Source organism: Chiloscyllium plagiosum, unplaced genomic scaffold (genome assembly GCF_037043375.1).
Source record: "Chiloscyllium plagiosum isolate Xiang-an unplaced genomic scaffold, Cpla_swu_hap1 HiC_scaffold_8, whole genome shotgun sequence".
NCBI lineage: Eukaryota > Metazoa > Chordata > Chondrichthyes > Orectolobiformes > Hemiscylliidae > Chiloscyllium > Chiloscyllium plagiosum.
In genome coordinates, this window is record NW_028270146.1 from 24,753,881 (window position 1) to 24,769,900 (window position 16,020).

The window sequence follows — 16,020 nt, forward strand, 5'->3', positions numbered from 1 at the left end:
CAGGAATCACCTTCTAAATGTCAAATGATGGACAGATTTGACTGAATTTATTATTTGACTTGATCTGGCCTAGTTTACACTCATCATTCATGGATATTTGATTGCAGGCTGTCCATAGCATATAATAATAAGTGGCATAATATCTAACACAAAAAGCTGGACAGATAAACCTGCATAGACCTGATATTCTAGTTCATCGCAACAGTTATAGAGCCACAGAAATTTACAGTATGGAAACAGACCCTTCGGTCCAACCTGTCCATGCCAACTAGATATCCCAACCCAATCTAGTCCTTCCTGCCTGCACACGGCCCATATCCCTCCAAACCCTTCCTATTCATATGCCCATCCAGATGCATTTTAAATGTTGTATTTGTACCAGCCTCCACCACTTCCTATTACAGCTCATTCCATACACACACCACCCTCTGCATAAAAATGTTGCCCCTTAGGTCCCTTTTGAATTTTTCCCTTCTCACCCTAAACCTATACCCTCCAGTTCTGGACTCCCCCACCTCAGGGAAAAGATCTTGGTTATTTGCCCTATCCATGCCCTCATGATTTTATTAACCTTTCTAAAGGTCACCCTATTCATCCTTTCCCTATAGCTCAAATCCTCCAACCCTGGCAACATCCTTGTAAATCTTTTCTGAATGCTTTCAAATTTCACAACATCCTTCCTATAGCAGAGAGACCAGAATTGCACACAGTATTCCAAAAGTGGCCTGACCAATTGCTAATCCTTGCTGCAGCAAAACTTGCACTCCAGTGTGATCTGATTATTTATTTGATTTCTGCCAAGTTTCAGTTACATTCTTGGCAGACTGATCAAAAACAACTGAATGAAAGGCGTACGTGACTGATTTTGAGTTGATAGCAGAATAAGCTGATACTGTTGATATCTGAGCTCAAACATGTCATTGGTCCTGCATATCCCATCTCCTCTTAACTCACGAGTTGAATGTTTCACTCTGCTTGGAATGTTTTTTTATTTTTGTTGCCAATTAGTGCTGAATTATTGGTGTGTTTGCAGCTCTCAACCCAAAGGGATTTGAATTAAGATTATTTAAAAGCTCTGAAAGATTGTCTGAAAGAGAGATACTTAACTCCCACAAGCTGCATGAAAGGTATTCAAATTCAGCTCCCAGGAGTGAAACCATAATGTTTCTGATCCAACTACCTGAACATAAACATTTGCAGATTTATTTTTCCTTCCCCTCCTCCAACCAGCATTACATTATTAAGTCAATAGTTCAATACTTAACTCTAAATTATTTGAACAGAATCTCCATTAAATGGCGGTGTTTCACCTTTTTTTCTATTAAATAAAATGGGCTAGGGCCAGCGGATACAGGACACAGGGAATATATCCAGTGCAAGAAAATAAAGGCCCAAGGTCTCTCCATTAGAAATAGGAACAGGAGTAAGCTATTTGGCCCTCAAGCCTGCTCCGCAATTCAATAGGATCATGGCTGATCCAACACTCCTGACCTCCACTTTCTTGCCATTTCCCCATAGCCCTTGATTTCTAGACCAAGACTTCATTTGTGTTGAATCTAGGACCTGAGGGCACAGCCTTAGAGTAAAGGGAAGACCTTTTAGAACAGAGATAAGGAGAAACGTCTTCAGCCAGAGAACGGTGAATCTATGGAATTCACTGCCGCAGAGGCCTGTGCAGGCCAGGTCATTGAGACGGAGATAGATAGGTTCTTAATTGTAAAGGGGATCAAGGTTATGGGAAGAAAGTGGGAGAATGGGGCTGAGAAACATAGGAGCCACGATTGAATGACAGAGCAGACTTGTTGGACTGAATGGCCTAATTTCTGCTCCTATGTCTTACAGCGTGGAGGTACTGAGCTGTGGCTATCTGCTGTGTATCTCCAGGCAGCTTTTTGAGGTCACTCTGGTACATTTTGAAACTAAGTTGTGGCAGGCTGTCTGAAAGGAAACATTGCTTTGTTCCGCCTCTTCATGGACTTTCATTCCTTTGGGAGTGCACTGGTTAATCTCCCTGGAAGAATCACATAGTTGTTAGGCACTTTCGTAAACAAACGCCACACAAGTATTTTTTCATTAGAGGGCACCCCTCCTGACAGTCAAGTTTCAATCACATTCCTTTGAGAGCAATTTGGCCCAGCATCCACACCGGGCTTTCGCTATCCCCCCATCCTCAACCCCAGTTCTGGACATTTTTTTAACCTCTTTAGCTCGGATTTCCTGTGTCCACTCCTCATTATTGCTTACCTGAGGTCGGATCAGGCAGTGAAATTGAAGCTTCGTTTTTGTGTTTCTTTTTCATGTTGGTGCCAGTGATCTACATTTCACATGTATCTGCCATCTCAGCAAGTGAGTGTAGTTGTAAGTCACGTAGCACAAAAGTAAACCATTCGGTCCATCGCGCGTGTGATACTCTTTGAAAGAGCAGTCTGATTAAATTCTCCAGAGGCCGGCAGATAATGAAACTGCAAGAATATAAAGCCTGATGTTGTTGAAACATTGCTTCTCAGCTCCGGAAAGGTCCCATTTAAACAAAGAGAGAATAAAACACTTGGGTGATACTTTAGAATTACAGTGTAATTGGGCAATGAGAAAGGAAAGAGATAATGCGGACTTAATGAGGCAATGTTACAATAAGGTGTCAAATCTGCAATGATTTTTGAACCGCGGTTCCTACAGATCTAGGGAAAGGTTCCAACTCTGAACCGCCCAGGGACTGCTAAGTTTATGAACTGTGCGAATACTTAGACTGCAGCAGGCGTGTGGGAGGTCAGTGAGTGGCATTCTCGAGGGACGAATACCTGCTCCAGATCTGAGAGTGGCTGACAGCTGCACAGATGAATGGTCCCACTGGGCCCCTTCAGGGGTTTTGGACTGAAAAGGTCCCGGCCCTAGAGCACGGAATACACTGATCTCAACTGCTGGGATTAAGAGAAGCTCGAGAGATAGATTGTGATAAAAACCAGCTGTAGTCCCCCTACTGCAGAAAGGAAGTGGGGGGACATTCGTTGGTGGAGAGGTTGGTGATTACTTAAAGACAGCCAATTAGCTTTAGAACCCACTCTTTCCAAAACAAACCATCATTAGAAAGCAATTTGTCAGAGGAATGAATGCAGTTGGTATTTGCCCATATGAATCTCTGGGTCAGTTCCTGCTCTTCTGTTGAGTGTTTGCGAGTTTATTCCATGGATGGAATTCGTGAAGGTTATGTGGTTATGACAGGAAGAAAGTGTAGTGGTGAAGATTTGATTACGAGAAGAATAGGCTTTCTGTAGTGACTGTGCCATGTCATAAGGTGCGATGCGACTTGAGGAAGTAATAAGCCAAGGCCCCAGTGATATGGTCTAATTAATCTGTGCAGAGATGTTATGACACACCTCTGGAGTGGGCGGGATTGGAGCAGGCCATCTGGCTTAGAGTTAGGGACACTACAGCTGCACCACAAGATGCCCTTCCAGTGGCTTATAACCACACTCACACTGTAAGGGGTGGGTGTGCTCTGCCTGATATGTCAGACAATTATCACAAAGTAATTGAGTGGATCTATGTAATAACACTGACTTGTTTTAAAAGTGATTTGTAAGAAACTATGGTTTCTGCCAAAATAGTGCAGTGGAGGGGAATTAAACCTGGCACATTGATTTGGCATTAATTCATTATTCATTGGTATCCAATCAATGGGAATGATTCATAAATAACTTCTTTGTACCAGCTCCTCTCATACTTGTAGCGTAGCAGAAGTATTTTGCTCCTGGGTTTTCAGGTTCTATTTCACATTTATGTTGTGTGTGTTAGTGTCTGTAAACATGCTGACAGGTGTTAACTGAGGGTGTCAACTCATGCACTTTTTAAAAAATCAAGCTGAGTCTGCAGCCATTACTGGTTTAAAGAGTCACCACAACAAACATCATTCGTGATTCAACGCAGCAGCTCCCCCCTCCACTCCCATTAATAATTTATTCCATGTAGCACCACTGTATTTGCATAGCGACTAAAAGGAGATGTAGACGTTTGGGGGAGTTTGGGCCTTTCCCCTTGCACTGCCCAATAGCATCTGTTTGCTGATTTCTTCCTCGGATCACTTATGTAGACCACCAGATAGCAATGCCAATGTCATGAAGAATTGTGGTCACATTTTCTAATTGAGAACTGCTGCTTTGTGCTTAGGTCTCTTCCCTGCAATTGTCTTTCATTAATTAAGTGGGACTAGTACTGGGATAGGAGTGAGTGGATATATCCTTCAGGCTTCACCATTCAGACTGATGGTTGTGCCACTCCAATATGTAGGGCTACGTGAGTCAGTGTGATGGTAACTGATGCCCTTAACCATTAAATGTGGAACGAGTAGCTCTGACCTTTCCATGTTTTTAAGAATGCACAAGTCTGACTGCAGCCTTTGCAAACACCGATTTTAGCATGAATGTAACTCATTTGGATATGTTGATTCAGCTCCCTTACAAGCTCAGTGTCTCCTCTAGGCCACCATTCTTAAAGATCTCATAAGCCTTTTGAACAGAAATATTTGACACATAATGGTGACTGGGAAAAACACAGATGGTCAGAGGTGATTAACCCTCATCATTGTTACAGGCTGGTTCAGTGGGTGTTACTTCCCTTGGGTCAAATTCTGCTGCAGAAAATTAAGCACAGCATCTACCCTGCCACTTTAACACTGTATTTGGGGAGTGTTGGACTGTCCAATGTGCAGTCTTTGAGAGGGGGTGATGAGCTGAGACCTCAGCTGACGTCTCAAATGGATGTAAATTGTTCCCGTGTCACTGTTAGAAGAAGAGACCAAAAAACTGCAGATGCTGGAATCCAAAATAAACTGGCAGGCGGCTGGAAGAACACAGCAAGCCAAGCAGCATCATGAGGTGCACAAGTCAATGTTTCAGGTGTAACCCTTCTTCAGGACTGGGGGTTGGTGTGGGGGGAGCTACAGATAACGGGGGTGGCAGGGACAGGGTGGTGTCCCTTCCACTGCTCCCTGCCACCAACCAGATTCATTCCTCCCATTGACCAACCAGATCATGCGCTGTACCTGTCTCCACCTATCCCCACCCTCCACCACTGTCTTTATCTGCAGCTCCCCCCACACCAACCCCCAGTCCTGAAGAAGGGTTACACCTGAAACATCGACTTGTGCACCTCATGATGCTGCTTGGCTTGTTTTGTTCTTCCAGCCTGCTGCTTAACTATTTGAAGAACAGCAGGGAAACTTTCACCAGTGTATCAACCAACATCTATCCCATGATCAGTATTGCTCATAACAGATTATCTGGACATTGTCACGTGGCCCTTTGTGGTGATTAAGCAGTGATTAAACCTCACAGATACATAGTTGTCTGGAGAGGTCAGATTATTAAAGGTGCCAAGCAAATACAAACTTTCTTTCCTACCTTTTGGTAACTTCAAAAGCAGGATTATTGCAGAGAGTAACGTCTGTGTTAAAGGAACATCAACAACATTATCACGTTTAACAGGCAATTCCTGTCATTTTAGCGACATTATAAATCTGGTCATAACACACGAGAGCATTATGCTGCTCTGACAAATCAGACAACACAACAAGCGAGAAGTAGTCCAATGCAGAATGAACTTCAGAGGCTGAAAGGTCTCCCCCTCCTCAGATATTCCCCCACTGTATTTTCCTTTGAAATTACTAAAGACCCATTTAAAAACCCATTCAAAGACCAATATATACATTTAAAAGGTCCCATGCTTTTATTTGCCAGCTCCTGCTGCCCTTTGTCCAATCTCTATAACCAAAACCTATTGGGATAGATCATGTATGCTGCCACCACAACTGCAGGGGGCACGTTCACTGCCCATGCCATCATAGTACCTGAGATGTCTTGGTGATGCATCAGAAGCTTAGGAGCAATAACATAGGGAATTTTAAAATGTTCAAAGTGAATTCAGAGCCTGGGATCTAACTGCCCCAATCCAAACATTGTTCCACCCTGCTCCTTCCCCATCAGTGGCACTACACATGCACATTTGGGTGGCCTGCTGTAAGTGCCCAACACTGACATCTGTGGAACCAACCTCCTCTGCCAGTAAATGGTATGAGATAATCTGATTTGTGCTAAGAACATAGGGATAGGAGTAGGCCATTCAGCCCATCAAAAAAGGTCTCTTTTTCCACCTTGTATTTGCTTCTTTTACACAGTACTTCAAAATCATGTCTTTTACTTCTCGATCTTTTTATGAACAGTAATAGTTTCTGATCCAATCTGTTCAGATCCTTCAAGGTTTTGAAAACTTGTATCAAATCTCCCCTCTGCCTTCACCTCTCTAAGAGACCAGTCCCAACTGCTCCAGTCTTTCCTCTCAATTGAAGTGTCTTAACCCTGGAACTATTCTCAAATGCCTCTTCTACATTCTCTGCATTGCATTCATGTCCTTCCTAAAGTATGATGCCCAGAACTGTCCACAGCACAGCCCTGGAGTCTAACCAGTTTCTGATATAAGTTCATAACATCCGTGCTCACTTATTTTATACCCCAATGAATGAAGCCTAGCATACTGTGCGTTTTATTAATCAGACACTCAACCTCTCCTGCTGCCTTTAATGACTTATTGTATATTTCCACCCAGTCTCTCAGCTCCTGTACCCCCTTTAGAATAGTACTCTTTATTTTATACTGTCACTCCAAATTCTTTGTGCCACAGAAGGAAAAGGCAGCGGAGTTTTGGACAGGCTTGAGCTTAGGGAGGGAGGGAGAGGGTTGGGAGTCTATCAGTATGATAGAAAAATCAAAGCTCAGGGTGATAGGGAGGCAAGTACGTGTATGGAATGAGCTGCCAGAAGAAGTGGTGGAGGCTGGTACAGTTGCAACATTTAAGAGGCATTTGGATGGGTATATGACTAGGAAGGGTTTGGAGGGATATGGGCCGGGTGCTGGCAGGTGGGACTAGATTGGGTTGGGATATCTGGTCGGCATGGACAGGTTGGACCAAAGGGTCTGTTTCCATGCTGTATATCTCTATGACTCTATAGCATATCACCTCACATTTCTGTGTTTTGAACTTAATTGCCACCCCTATCCACCAACTCCACCAACTTGCCAATATCTGCCTGAAATGTTACACTGTCCTCCTCACAATCCTCCCAAGTTTTGTGTTGCCTGTAAACTTTGAAATTGTCCTCTGCCACTGAGACCTGGATTATTTATCAGAAAAACAAGGATCCCAAGGCTGATCCTTGGAGAACTCCACTGCCAACCTTACTCCAGCCCACAAGAATAGTTACTAATCCATTACCCTGTGTTACCTATCACTCACTCAGCCAATTTTATGTGCCTAGTAGCCTGTATAGGAAGTCTATTCTATCTACTGAAGATATTCTTTTTCTCCTTACAGCAGTCAAGCACCAGTGATCTGAAAGTAGGCCGTAAGCCTTACCCAATGCAAAACAAGTCAGACTCGCAGCATTCGTCACCACTGCCACCATCATTTCAGGAACCTACACAAAACGTGAGTAATGTTCAAATGGGGGTTGTAATTGATCTTTGCTGCAATCCCAGGTCAAATATGAAACTTACTTCCTTGTTCTGCACCAACTTCACGTTAGACCAGTGATCAGAGTCTTAACTGTATGAAAGTGTCCTTAACGCCATTAAGGTCTGGGACAATGTGCGCATGATCCCCACTCTGTTCTGGAACAGTGTGTATGTAATCCCCACTGTGCTCTGGGACAGTGTGCGCATGATCATCACTGTGCTCTGAAACTGTGTGCACGTGATCACCCTGGTGCTCTTGGACAGGATACACGTGACCCCTGCTGTGCTATGGGACAGTGTGTTTGTGGTTATTTCTGTGATCTGGGCCGGTGTGCACATGATCATCATTGCGTTTTGGTATAGTGTGCACATGATCCCCTCTGTGCTCTAGGACAGTGTGTATGTGATCCCCACTGTGCTCTGGGCCAGTGTGCACATGATCACCACTATGCTCTGGGACAGTGTATGCGTCATCCCCACTGTGCTCTGGAACAATGTATGTGTGATCACCACTGTGCACTGGGACAGTGTGTGCATGATTCCCACTATGCTCTGGGACAGTGTGTGCATGATTTCCACTGTGCTCTGGGACAGTGTGTGCATGATTCCCACTATGCTCTGGGACAGTGTGTGTGTGATCTCCACTGTGCTCTGGGACAATGTGTGCATGATTCCCACTATGCTCTGGGATAGTGTGTGCATGATCTCCACTGTGCTCTGGTACAGTGTATGCTTGATCATCACAGTGCTATGGAACAGTGTTTGCATGATCCCCAATGTGCTCTGGAACAGTGTGTGTGTGATCATCACTGTGCTTTGGGACAGCATCTGAATGATCCCCACTGTGCTCTGGGACAGTGTGTCTGATCATAGCGGTATTCTGGGACAGTGTGTGCGTGATCCCCACTGTGCACTGGGACAGTGTGTGCGTGATTCCCACTGTGCACTGGGACAGTGTGTGCGTGATCCCCACTGTGCTCTGGGACAATATGTGTTTGATTCTCCCACTGTGCTCTGGGCTTGTGTGCCCACAATCCCCACTGTGCTCTGTAACAGTGCGTGCACGATCCCCACTGTGCTCTATGACAATGTGTGCATGATCCCCACTGTGCTCTGGGACAGTGCATGCACGATTCCCACTGTGCTCTGGGACTGTGTGTACATGATCACTCTGGCACTTAGTGACAGTGTATGATAGATTGAAAAGCACTCAAAGTGTTTGGTAATTTATAGTGACAGAAAGGGGAATCTGTTAGAGCACTGGCTTAGCCAGAGTGCCCTCCAGTTGCATGCTGGCAAAAACAATCGACAAAGTTTGTATGTATTAAAAGATTATTGCAGCTAACGAAACATGAGAAAACAATATCGAGTGAGAGCTCGATGAATCTCCAACAAAATCTTCAGCCAAGTGGATAATTTGAACAGCAGAGCTCTCGAGGCCAGGTTTTCAATTGTTTTTCCACAGGTCTGGGCTCATTAAGCTGTGTCCTTTACGCACGATTGCAATGAGAAATACATAATCCTATCAAGCACAGCATTATTCTGAACCTAATTGCACTCATACAGACACAGTTTCATCACTAATAACCTATGTGGCTCAACAGTGGCATGAATAATGACACAAGGGTTTGTGAATCTGTGATAACCGCAAGGTTATTTGTCTAAATTAGACCATTCATATTCATTTAAGGCTGGTATACGTGGAGTTAAGTGCGTTGCTTTTTGTATAATTGGCAGCAAAATCCAGGGTGATAGATGCCAGCTGGGATCTCGAAGCAGCAACAAACTGGATGTGCTCAGAGGGATTTAGTTGGAGTATATTGGAATTTGGAATGAGCATGTTATTTGCTTTTGTGCAGCATACTCTGAACATAGACCGTGTAAAAGGAAAAGAAAGAAAACCACTTTCAGGCTGCCCTGTTTTGCTGTTTCATATTGTTACACCGAGGACTATTAGATCATCCTGGCTGTGTTAGAGGGGATTGTAAGTTGTAACTGCTTTGATTGAAGAGCTGTTGCTACAGCCCCTCGTTCCTGAAATTGATTCCATCGTGAAATAATGAATATCGTGATTGCATTTTTTTTAAAGAAGGAGTTGCTTTTGTGTGGTGCCTTTCCCAAATCACAAAGCGCTTTCCCGCTAATGGATTACTTTTTTTGAAGTATATTCACTGTGGTAATGCACAAATGGCAATAGCTCATTTGTGAACAGGAAGCTCCCACAGACAGCAGTGTTGAAATACCCAGATAATCTGTTTTAATCATTTTGATCCCCGAACTGTTTAAAAATAGCGGTGTGAAGCCTTTCCCATCTACTGAGGGGGTCAAACAGGGCTTTTGTCACATCCAAAAGACAGCACCTCCCATAGTCCTGTGCACTACTGAGGGAATGCTGCATTGTTGGACTGAAGTTTGTGTTTAACTCTCTCTGCAGTGGGTCATAAATCTATAGCCATCTGACTCCGTATGCTACTCTGACATTTACATGTGAAACCTAACACTATCTTAGCCCAACATTGCTCTCATAGGTAAGGCTTCAGTCCTGGACTATGTTTCCTGACGCTCTGCATTTAGAGCTGATGTGGGGGCTTTCAAATGAGTTTAGTTTTCTCCAAGGATAATGAATTTCAGTAACTTCTAATTACCAGAGGCTCTGCAACAAACAAAACAGCAAGGAACAGACAAAAGCGACAAGATTAGCAAATCCGACCACACTTTCTGCTCAAGTTGTAAGCGCTGTCTTCACTAAGATGTATATCCATATTTTAATCTTCCCAATAGCACTAACCTTTGTTGAAGAGATGCAGAGGAATGCCCTGGTGGACATAATGGTTCTTAAGTTTTTACTCCCTCACTCTAAGTAAGCAAATGGCCTCAGCTTGAAGTCTTCCTGTTATAGCATAGAACCTGGAATGGTATCGCACAGGAACAGGCTTTTCAGCTCACCATGTCTGTACTAACCGTGATGTTATTCTAAACTAATCCCAACTGCCTGCCCATGGTTCATATTACTCTATTCCTGCCGGTTCACCTGTCTGTCTCAATATCTTTTCAATGTTGCTAACATATCTGTTTCTACCACTTCCCCTGGCAGTTCCAGGCACTAACTACCCTAAAATAAAATACTTGCCCCACACATCTCCTTTACACTTGACCCCTCTCACTTTAAACCGATGCCCCCTAGTATGTGACATTTTCACCCTGGGGAGAAAAGATTCTGACTATCCACACAATCCGTGCCTTCATAATTTGATATACTTGTATCAGGTCATCCCTCATCCTCCGACTCTCGCTCTAGCAAAAACAATCAAAATCTGTCCAACCACTCCAATTCAGGCAACATCCTATAAACCCCTTTGCACCCTCTCCAAAGCCTCCAGTTCCTTCTTGTAGTGTGGTGACCAGGACTGCCCACAGTATTCCAAATGTGGCCTAAATAAGGTATTATACAGCTAGAACATGACTTGCCAACATTTATACTCGGTGCCTCGACTGATTATGGTAAGTGAACCATATGCCTTCTTTACCACCTTATCCACCTATGTTGCCACTTTCAGGGAGCTGTGAACTTGCACACCACGATTCCTCTGTCGATCAGTGGTCCTACGGGTCTGGCCGTTTACCATAGACTTTCTTGTTGCATTTGACCTCTCAAAAAGCATCACCTCACTCTTGTCCAGATTAAACTTATTCTGACATTTGTCTGCCCAGTTTCCAACTGATCTGTATCCTGCTGTATCTTTTGAAACCTTCCTCACTAACCATAACTCCACCAGTTTTTAAGTTGCCTGCAAACTTACTAAACAGACCATCTATATTTTCATCAATTCTTTTATATAGGGGTCACATCACTGATTCTTAGGGAACACAACTGTTCACAGGCCTCCAGTCAGACAAAACGCCTTCCCACAACTACCCTCTGTCTCCAAGACCAAGCCAACTTTGTATTCAACTTACCAGCTCACCATGGATACATGTTACTTAATCTTCTGGACCAGCCTACTATGTAAAGTTCATTTAGACAATATCCATAGCCCTACACTTATCAATCATCTTCATTACTTCCTGAAAAAGCTCAATCAAATTTATGAGACAAGACCCTTCCACAAAGCCATGCTGATTGTCCCTAACAACTCCATTCTTTTTCAAATGCGAGTAAATCCTGTCCCTAAGAATCTTCTCCAATAATGTCCCTATCAATTATGTAAAGCTCACCAGTCAACAATTTCCTGCATTATTCCCCTGTTGCCATTCTTGAACAAAGGAACACAAGCTAATTCTCAGTGTTCTGGGGCCTTGTCTGTGGCTAAAGAGGATATAAGATCCTTGTCAAGGCTCTAGAAATCTCCTGTCTTCCCTCCTTCAGTATCCTGGGATAGATCCCATCAGGCCCTGGGCACTTACCTACCTTAATGAATTTCAAGACACCCAACCTCCTTCTTCATATCAACATTTCCTAGAATATCAATATACCCCTCTCTAATCTTACTATCATTCATGTCCTTCTCTATGGTGAATACTGAGACAAACTAGTTGTTAAGGACCTCACACACTTCCTCTCGCTCCATGCTTAAATTCCCTCCTTTGTCCTTGAGTGGACCTACCTTTTCCTGAGCTACTCTCTTGCTCCTAATATATGTATAAAATGCTTTGGAATTCTCCTTACTCCTACTTGCCAAGGATATTTCATGGACACCTTTAGCCCTCCTAATTCCATGTCTGAGTTCTTTCCTGCTTCCTTATGTTCCTCAGGGACCTTATCTGATTTCACTTTCCAAAATCTTACATATGCTTCCATTTTTGACTAAACTTTCAATGTCTTTTGTCATCCAAAGTTCCTGGATCTTACCATCCTTACCTTTCATCCTCACAGGAACATGCTGGTCCTGAACTCTGATCAACTGGCCTTTAAAAGACTCCCACATGTCAGATGTGCATTTACCCTCAAACAGCCACGCCCAATCTAATTCTCCAGTTCCTCTCTGGTACTTGCTTCCAATTTAGCACTTTCACCCGAGGACCAATCTTCTCCTTATCCATAACAATTTTCAATCTAGCAGAATTAAGATCTGGCAAAATGCTCCTCCATCGAACCTTTGATCACCTGGCCTAGTTCATTCTCCAGTACAAGGTTCTAGTATGGCCCCTTCCCTAGTTGTACAATCTGCAAATTGTTTCAAGAAACCCTCCTGGATGCACCTAACACATTCTGTCCCATCTAAGTCCCTGACACTGAAGGAATCCCAGTCAATATTAGGGAAGTTAAAATCACCCACGAGAGAAACCCCGGTTGTATTTAATCTTTCCATGATCTGCTTACTCTATCTCCTGCTGGCTATTGGGAAGCCTATAGCATAACCTCAAAATAGTGATTGCTCATTTCATATTTCTGAGTTCTATCTATATGGCCTCGCTGGGTGAGCCCTCCAAGATGTTTTTGCTTAGTGCGACTATGACATTCTCCTTAATCAGTCACACAACTCCCCAGCCCTTTTACACTCCTCTCTATCACACCTAAAACATCTGAACCCTGCCAGTCCTATCCATCTCTCATTCAGAGGTTGGAGAGAATGGCTGCCACATTGAAATCCCATGTACTAATCCAGGCTCTCAGCTCATCTATCTTATCTTGCATTAAAATAAATACACTTCAGACCATCAGTCCTGCCTGTTCTTCCTATTAGACATACTTGATTTAACCTTTACATTCTCAATCACTCTACATGCTGGCCTACTACTCTGCTTCCCACCCCTCTGCCACACTAGTTTAAACCCACCCAAGTGACCTTAGTAAACCTCCCTAACAGGGTATTGGTGCCCCTCCATTTTAAGTGCAACCTGTCCTTCTTGTACAGGTCCTTCCTGCCCTGGAATAGATCCCAATGGGCCAGATATCTGACGCCCACTCTCCTATGCCAGCTCTTTAGCCACACATTCAACCGTATTATCTTACTTTTGGCCCGGGCTTTTAATGAAGGGCTTTTGCCCGAAACATAGATTTTCCTGCTCCTCGGATGCTGCCTGACCTGCTGTGCTTTACCAGCATCACTCTGATCTAAACCCCCCTTACTTTTGGCCCCACTAGCACATGATTCGGGGAGTAATCCCGAGATTACAACCTTAAATATCCTTCTTATCTAACTCCCTTTGCAGGACCTCATCTCTCTTTCTGCTTATGCTGTTAGTACCAATATGGACCACAATCTCTGGTTGCTCGCCTTTCAGTATATCCTGTGCCCGTGCTGAGATACACTTGGCATTCCTGGAGTCTGGCTTGAGTTCCTACCACTCTCTTACGCTTTGACCCTCCCTGCTGTACAACAATGCGAGCCGTGGTGCTACTGATCTGGATGCTGCTGATGCTTTCCCTTATGAGGCACCCCACCCCTCAACAGTATCATGCTTGAGAGGGGATAGGCCACAAGGGCACCTCTACTGTCTTCCTGCCCACTTCTGCTTGATCCCTCATCCAGAAACTATGACCTGGAGTTTTCGACTCCCCAGTCAATGGATACAGATTCCCAGTATCCAACCTATGAAGCACACGAAGTGTTTTATATGTTTCAATTAGATCACCTCAATGTTTCTGAAGTCCAGATAGAGTGGCAAGAGGCAGCTGCATCTCGGGAGGGCAAATTGGGCCAGGCCAATTGTTGAACCCCAGATATCCAAATCCCAGGCTTAGAGTCATTAGCATAAGGGCAAATGTTCCATTCTGCTGCAATTAAGAAGGAGGAACAGAGCCCCAGAAATGTTTGGACATACTTTGTTACTAAACAGTCATGGCTCCCATGGTGCCAGTTTGCTTCTAATGTAATAAAACATCTTAAGGAGAGATCTCCCTTCATAGAAGTGTAATTAAATGAAATTGGATACTGACCACACAAGGAGATATTAGAAAAAGCAAATACCAAGAATGCTGAAAATCTGTAATTAAAACACAAAAGGAGTGTGCTGTGATGATGGATTCATAAGATTAAGGGTGCTACGGTGGCTCTGGGGCTAGCACTGTTGCCTCACAGAACCTGGATCCCGGGTTTGATTCCAGCCTTGGGTGACTGTGTGGAATTTGCACATTCTGCCCATGTCTGTGTGGGCTTCCTCCAACTACTCTAAATTCCTTTTGCAGTTCAAAGACGTACAGGATAAAGGTGGATCGGCCATGTTAAATTGCCACATAGTATTCAGGGGGATACAGGTGGCTTCGCCATGGTATATTTGGGATTATGGTGATAGGGGTCTGAGTGGATGCTCTTCAGAGAGTCAGTGCAGACTCGAGGGGCTGAATGGCCTCTTCCTGCATGGTAGGGATTCTATGATTCTGAATCTTGAAATACTTAGACATAATTAATTTTTGGTCAAGATGTTTTCCTGTAAGACAAAGCCTGCAAAGCCTGGCTGTTAATGTTACTTGTAAAAGTGGAATTCAGTTATGATTGTAAGTTACTACTGTGTGAACCCCTGGAATGCTATACCTTTTGTGTTGACAAGGCAACTTGAAAGAGAGAGATTTCAAAAGGCAAAGGTGCAAGTGTGGACCAAAGCGCTGTAAATGTCACATTGTAAATGTTGAGGATAGACACTAGGCACCCCTGCTCATCCATTGGAAAGAACAGAGACTCTCTGTCTCTGAGTGCTGAAAGCTGATCAGCAAGGAAAGGATGCAGGCCAAAAGAATTTTAGCTTACCTGCAAAGCCAAGAATCAATGCCCAATTGTGAACATCAACATTCTTGGTATCACCCAACATAACAGTTGTAAATGTCCACTATCTCTTCTCCAACATGCTGAAGACAGATTTGTGCACCTTTCAACTTCTGTCCTTTCCTCAGCTTGTGTGTGTGTGTCTCTGTCTCTGTCTGTGTGTGTGTGTGTCTATGTGTGTGTGTGTGTGTGTCTCTGTCTGTGTGTGTCTATGTGTGTATGTCTATGTGTGTGTGTTTGGGGAGGGGCATGTGGAACAGGCGGTGGAGATACAATTTGGTCTTCTTTAGTTGCCTGTGGCAACGGGATCTATCATTGGCTTTTCAGTAATTTTAACTGGGAGATGAAATGAAGAATATATTCTCCAGAGATTTGAATAAGGGAGCGGTCTTAATTTGTGGGAAGATTGGATTGAAGGCAATATTGCTAACATGATTTTTACACACAACATTGAACATCCCTTGTTTTAATCTACTTTCCATTTACTGGTTCGGTATAAAATGCAAAGAAAGTACTGTAAATGTTGAAATAAAAGCAAAGTGTAAGAGAAACCTGTCTGGTCTGGCAGGATCTGTGGAGAGAGAAACAGATAATTTTTGTAAGTACTAACTTAAAATCATAACTGATTTCACCAGAACCCAAGACTCAAAATATTCTCTGTTTCTCTAGTCACAGATGCTGCCAGACCTGCCAAGTTTCTCCAGCACTTTTGGTTTCTATTTCAGTATGAACTGGGTCAGGGCTGAGCCAGACTGATGAGCTATGCTTAATGGCAGAGATGAAAATGCAACCTCCAACTACAGCCTTGTGTATGA

The 16,020-nt window shown here is 43.7% G+C and overlaps 1 protein-coding gene across 2 annotated transcripts in view; it reads left to right on the top strand.

Moving 5' to 3' along the window:
* Positions 1–16,020, top strand: part of ccdc85ca (coiled-coil domain containing 85C, a) — a 262,047-nt gene that overhangs the window by 219,462 nt on the left and 26,565 nt on the right. For both annotated transcript variants that reach the window (XM_043697135.2, XM_043697133.2), the window contains exon 3: positions 7,363–7,476. In XM_043697135.2, the coding sequence (XP_043553070.2) occupies positions 7,363–7,476 (114 nt within the window). The remainder of the gene's footprint in view (positions 1–7,362; positions 7,477–16,020) is intronic.